At 43.0% G+C, this 6,675-nt stretch overlaps 1 protein-coding gene across 1 annotated transcript; it reads right to left on the reverse strand.

Annotated features, from left to right (window-relative positions):
* LOC133038869 (uncharacterized) lies at window positions 1-1,985 on the reverse strand. The gene is made up of 4 exons (XM_061117311.1): window positions 1,849-1,985; window positions 1,034-1,726; window positions 748-939; window positions 1-660 (listed from the first exon to the last, which is right to left on the reverse strand). The coding sequence occupies exons 2-4, from the start codon at window positions 1,535-1,537 to the stop codon at window positions 280-282; spliced, it is 1,077 nt and encodes a 358-aa protein (XP_060973294.1). The 5' UTR covers window positions 1,538-1,726; window positions 1,849-1,985; the 3' UTR covers window positions 1-279.
* Window positions 1,986-6,675: the final 4,690 nt, after the last annotated feature.

Genomic DNA, 6,675 nt, shown 5'->3' on the forward strand with positions numbered 1-6,675 from the left:
TTTATATTTGAAACCACGAATAATTATCAAAATTTGAACGAAGAGAAGGTCTATATATACATAACTGTAATGTTAATTACACAAAATATACAATGTCCCAATAATTACACATATAATCAGCCGACATTTTGGTAAAATAAATCAACACACCACCGTTGACGAAACATAGCTATCCGGTCTGGCGTCACATCGGTCAATCCACGTTGCATCATGAGATGCTCCACATACTCAATGCAATAGACGCCACAATCACCACTAAATGCAAAATAAAATGTAAAGTCAGTCTAACGTAAAACATATTTTAATACTATAGTACTTTTTTATCGCTATGTACCTGGTTGTTGACTTCGGAACTAAGTCGTGAGTGGCTCGGGTCGAATGCATTTTTGGAAGCACGTTGATGTCCCTGTTAGTTAACGCCATGATCTGGTTGTTATGTGGAAATTCCCCGGTTGCAAGGATTAGCGAGGGCAGCAGTTCTCCCCAAGTCTTCAGGATGGGTTCCATGGCGGTCCAATGACAGACGCTGGAATCACAGTCGTAGACATTAATTTTCCACAGCTCTATGTCGACTTCAAGTGTGACCCAGTGCCTTGCCTCGGGAAGGTTCAGAACGAAGTAAATAAACTCGTTACCCCTCCATCTCTCAAAGACTTGGGACTGTAATTACAGAGAACAACGAAACAATTAACAAACCATAATAATCCTCCCAAACAATTAACATTTAAAATCTTACTAAAACAATACCTTATGAACCCCTCTGCAGTAGTCCAGGATATAATCCTCCCACACAAAGTTTTTCCTCGGACCCTTGTGGCTCGTCCATGCACTGCTGATCATGCTGGTCACGAATGTGGAGAGGATGACACCCTTCTGAGGAAATGTCAGTGGATAGTCGGTGCGTCGCCTCCTCAGCATATGCATTGCTGCATCTATATGCTGCATATAAAGGAAAATGTCAGTTAGACAAAAAAATATATTAATTGCACATAAAGTTGTAAAGTGAAGTAATATTATAAAATACTTTACTTACGTCATCTGTAAGCCATTCCTTTGGTGTGAGCATTATCCAAAAGAATCCTGGACCGTAATCACCACTTCTCAAATCCCGAAGTCGGTGGTTCGGAATGAGTCCAACACACCACTTTCGGAAAGTGGTTAACAATTTCTCATCCGGTGGCTCCAGGGGATCAAAAGTCGAAGATGGCCTATGTCTCCTCTTCATCTCCGTATAGTCACCGAACCATACAGGAGGCTTTCTCTTCCTCTTCCGACTCTTAACCACTGCAGGTTGTGCTTCTATCGACAGAATCTCACCCTGCGACTCGGTGTCATGTACATGGATAACAGGTTGTGCCTCGATCGGAGTCGCTGGAGCTCCCTCATAAGGATCGTAATCGTCGGGGAAGACCTCCTCCTCTTCTACTGGGGGTGAAGCAGCTGGTGGTGGGGTAGATGGATCTGCTGGGGCCTCCGGTGCTGAAGCTGTCATTGGCGGACGATTCAACATGGCCAATATGTCTCTGAGCTGCTCCATAATTATGTTCTGACCACCCTTCAGCTCTACATGGCTGGTCTCGTATGCCTTCTTCAGCTCGACATGAGCAGCATACAGACCCTGAGTGTCAGCCTCGATCCTATCCAACCTCGCCACTAAATCAGTGTACTCGGCACCCCGAACGCCTGATGAAGATGGTGCACTGGGCTGAGGTTCTGAACCAGTGGCCTGAAAAAATATATATCAAAAAAATACGGTAAGCATACGATAATTCCACAATGTAACAAATATCACAAAACAAAAACAATAAAAAATAAAGACATAAAAAAAAAAGTTCCAAAAATTGGTACCTGAGTGTCTGTTTCCTGAGTGTCTGGGACCTGAGTCTCTGGTACCTGACTACCTGCCTCAGCCTCTGTGTCATCCACACCATCATCAACCAGGTTCTCCACACCATCGTAAGATATGGTCCTCACAAATGCCTCCTCCTCCGCTGTAATGACCGCTCTAGTAATGTGGATTAGAAAAGGCAATTAGCACTAATTTTTATTATTTTATTATTATTTGTGAATTAATTTATTTGTGGACCCCAATATTTAGAAATAAATGTTAGAGTTATAATTTCTCAATTCCGGAGATTTTATTAAACTCTAGGGGTATTATTTAGCTTATATGTGAAATATGTTAATTTTGTACTTTTTGCTCGGCGACAACGGAAAATGCGATGGATGGCTAGATAATCACATGAGTAAGTTTAGAACCCTATTTCATAGTGGGGAATATTTTAGAGAAAATATTTTATCGGGATTGAGCGGGGTTATGGAAATTGACCATTTTACCCCTAGTTTCAAAGAAATACCCTAGTTTAAGTTTAAAGGGCATTTTAGTCTTTTATTAAGGTGAGTGAGGTGGCTGCCTAGGTGTTTGACACCTAATCTAAGTTAGTTTTTCAGCAAAGGGTTTTAGGGAAAAACTCTTGTCTTTTGTGAAAAAATTAAGAAAAAGGAAAAATTAGAATAATGCTTTGTTCTTGAATGCTCCCTCTCTCTTTCCTTCGGCTGAAGCAAACCAGGGCAAGGTTCATCATTTCCATTCCATTTTTCTGGGAATTAGCTAGAATTCAAGGAGGTTTCAACTAAGGTAAAGCCCTAGATCTTTGTTTAGTTGTTTTTAAGCTTTTTATTTAGGTTGATTATATGTTTTTTGGTGTTGGGAGCTGTTAGGTTTTGAATTGCTTAAGGTTTGTATTCTGGGGTTAGGTTGAGTTGATTTGAGTCCCTATCTATTGTTTTTGATGCTTGAGAATGGTTTTAAGCAAGCTTGAGTTTTGAAACTCAAGCTTTGAGCTTTAATGGCATAAATTGAATTATTGGTTTGTTCTGTGATTTGTTGGTTGGAAATGGATGTTTATACATTGTATAGGTATACTGGAGAGTTTGGTAAAGTTTGGGATTGATTTGAATCAAGGGGGTTAATTTTTTGGTTTCCTGCAGAACCCAATTCCGGTTACGGGTGGTTCCGTACCAACCGGTCGACCGGTTGGTGACCCAGAACCGGGATGCCGGTTGGGAACCGGTCTACCTGTTGGGGGAATTTTCAGAACCCTAGTTTTGGCCAATTTTGAGATATTTAGGGTATTGCCATGAGGTTTATCGATAGGGAAACTTTTAGTTTCAAGTTTTAAGTCCCGGAAAGTGATTTAGCGAGTTACTCATCTGTATTACTGTTATTGTGATTAGGGCATCCATCTAGCACGTGAATTCCGTTCAGGTCGGCCAGCACACTTGAATTCGGAAAACAGGTAAGAACTGTGTATAATGTATGATGTGATTATCTGAATGTGTGTATATGTGTTTATATATGCATGCTTGAATTATGTTAAACACTACCAACACTTGTATGAATAAGTTATAGAGTGTATTGGTACAATGATTGTTGTGATTATGAGTACGATACAGTGATACCAACACAAGCATGGATAATGCTAAGGTGTGTGGTACATCACTCAGTGTTACTCCGTGATCGGGATAAACCCTACCAACACTCGTACAGTGAGGTACGTTGTGTATGTGGTATAGTGGTTGTACCCTGGTATTGAACGTTCATACTCATCTGTTAAGCTCTGTAAATAGGTGTATGGGCGCCTATTTACAGGTCGGAAATTATATGATATGTTATATGCATTTCTTACTGAGTCTGTTGACTCACGCTTCGCTTCCATGTGTAGGTAAAGGAAAGGCGAAGGCCGAACAGAATGAACCCGAGCTCGGGTGAGATTGTACATGTCAAGCGGCGCGACTGGAGTGTTCGGTCTCGGGACATCTGGGTGTTGTATTTTGAAAGTCGCTGTGCGACCCAGAACTTGTATATTTTGAATGTAAAGTTTAAACAGTAAATTTTCAAAAGTTTGAAATCGGGATCCCGGGATTTGTAAATATTATATTATTTTACAAAGTTTAATGTTTAAAGCAAAAAAATTTTTAATTTGACACGTTTTTCGAGAAATTTCTTTGATTAGCAAAGTTTGCACAATAATTGAAAAAGCACTGTAGCGTGCCTTAGCATTAGGGCGTTACAATTTTGGTATCAGAGCCGCCAGGTTTGTCTACCGAAGCTTGCTATGACATGTACAATCTTCATCAGAGAAAGCTCGGTTCACGGTTCAGTAAGCCCGTACTTGTTTAGTATTTTAAATAAGTGTGATGTGAAAGCATGTTAGGAAGCATATTAGATTTAAATTAAATATATTTCTTTAAAAAGAAAAGAAAGTGTGTTGCCTTTTAGTTATTAAGAGCGGTGTTAATTTTGATCGCTGTCTAACCTGCCTGGGCTTATGGATTCGCAGGCTAAGTCCTATTAAATGGACGCCCCGCGAAATACAAGAAGTCAGGGTGGCATGGTTGAGACCGGAGGCGGTCAGGGGAATCCTCAAAATCCCCGTGGTCGCGGCCGTGGCCGTGGCAGAGCTCAGGGTGGTCGCCCTGTAAATCCACCTCAAGCTCCTCCTGATTGGGAGCAAAGATTTGCGGAGATGCAAGATAGAATCCGCCAGCAAGATGAAGAGATTCAGAGGTTGAGGCAGCAGGGTCCTCCTGCCGTGCCTCCTCAAGAAGTTCAGGCCGTTGCGGTTCCGGCGGTGCCGGCGGAACAACCCGTTGTTGGCAACCGTATGGAACCCTTGTACGAAAGATTTCGGTGCGTGCACCTCCAGTGTTTCTGGGAGGCCCTGATGTGATGAAGGCCGAGCAATGGCTTTCGATGATTGAGCGTAATCTCAACTTCATGGGAGTGGTTGGAAATGATCGGGTGACCTGCGCCACTTTCCAGTTTCAGGAAGATGCCCTCGTGTGGTGGGAATTGATAACCCTCACTCGGGACGTCACGCTGATGACCTGGGAGGAATTTAGGGAGTTATTTAACTCCAAGTATTACAATGAAGCGGTCCGCAGTGCAAAGCAGAAAGAGTTCACTGATCTAGTTCGGACTGAGGGTATGTCAGTCACTGAGTACACAACGAAATTTGATCGGTTGGCTAAATTGGCAGCAGGAATCGTGCCCACGGACTTCAGTAAGAAAGAAAAATACTTAGCGGGTTTGAGTGCAAAAATCCGACATGATCTGGTTATTACCACTACTGAAGCAACCACGTATGCAGATATGGTTGAGAAGGCTTTGAGAGCCGAGGGTGCAGTAAAATTTCTTCAGGAGCCCCGGGTGACTCCGAGTGTTGGTGGAACCCCCACTGTTCCTACTCCTGTTTATGGTAGGGATGGTGGTGACTCCACCACTGAGCAGAAAAGAAAAGTTGTTCCAGCTTCTGGTGGCTCGGGGCAAAGCAAGCGGTTCCGTGGGAACCAAGGCAGAGGAGGACGTCAGGGTTACTCTTATCCTGAGTGTCCAAGGTGCAAGAAACATCATCCGGGAGAGTGTAACCGGAAGACATGCTTTCTGTGTGGCATGGTGGGGCATTTCAAGAAAGATTGCCCCCAGGCAAAGAAAGAGGAGCCGAAAGCCGAGGTGAAACCGGTTCTGCTCGTGTGTTTGCCATTACCCAAGCCGATGCCGCGGCCGGTCCTTCATCGTGACAGGTCAGCTTCCCGTCAACAACTTGTTATTTACAGTATTATTTGACTCGGGAGCTACACGTTCATATGTGGCTACAAGGGTGATTGATCTTTTGGGTAGGCCTTGTGATATTTTAGAAAGAGGGTTTGGAACCCTAATGCCTAGCGGGGAATTGGTTATCTCTAATAGGCGCATTAGGTCTATGCCGATTAGGATCGAAGATAGGGAATTGAGTACTGACCTTATAGAATTGAAATTAACTGAGTTTGATATTATACTGGGAATGGATTTTCTATCCAAGTATTCGGCCAGTATAGATTGTAGGCGTAAAATGGTGACTTTTCAGCCGGAAGGTGAAGATCCATTTGTTTATGTTGGATCGGTTCAGGGATCTCGGATCCCAGTTATTTCTGTGTTGAGAGCTAGGGATTTACTATGCAATGGTTGTGTAGGATTTCTAGCGGTAGTATTTGACTCCAGCAGACCTGAAACATTTGGGCCTGAGGTAGTCCGGGTGGTGAAAGATTTTCTTGATGTGTTTCCCGAGGAATTGCCGGGATTGCCGCCACAGCGAGAGATTGATTTTGTAATTGATTTGGCACCTGGAGTCGAACCTGTTTCTAAAGCTCCATATAGGATGGCTCCAGCGGAACTCAAGGAGCTTAAGTTACAACTTCAGGGGATGCTTGATATTGGGTTTATTCGACCCAGTGTATCGCCCTGGGGAGCTCCGGTTCTTTTTGTGAAAAAGAAAGATGGTTCCCTCAGAATGTGTATTGATTATCGGGAACTAAACAAGCTGACGATTAAGAACAAGTACCCGTTGCCTAGGATCGATGATCTGTTCGATCAGCTTCAGGGAAAGATAGTGTTTTCGAAGATTGATTTACGGTCTGGTTATCACCAACTTAGAATTCGGGAGGAGGACATAGCGAAGACTGCTTTTAGAACCAGATATGGGCACTATGAGTTTCTGGTAATGTCGTTCGGATTGACCAATGCTCCTGCAGCCTTTATGGATCTCATGAATAGGGTGTTCAAGGATTTCCTCGATAACTGCGTTATAGTGTTTATCGATGACATTCTTGTATACTCTCAGTCAGAAGAGGAGC

Source organism: Cannabis sativa, chromosome 6 (assembly GCF_029168945.1).
Source record: "Cannabis sativa cultivar Pink pepper isolate KNU-18-1 chromosome 6, ASM2916894v1, whole genome shotgun sequence".
Taxonomy (NCBI): Eukaryota; Viridiplantae; Streptophyta; class Magnoliopsida; order Rosales; family Cannabaceae; genus Cannabis; species Cannabis sativa.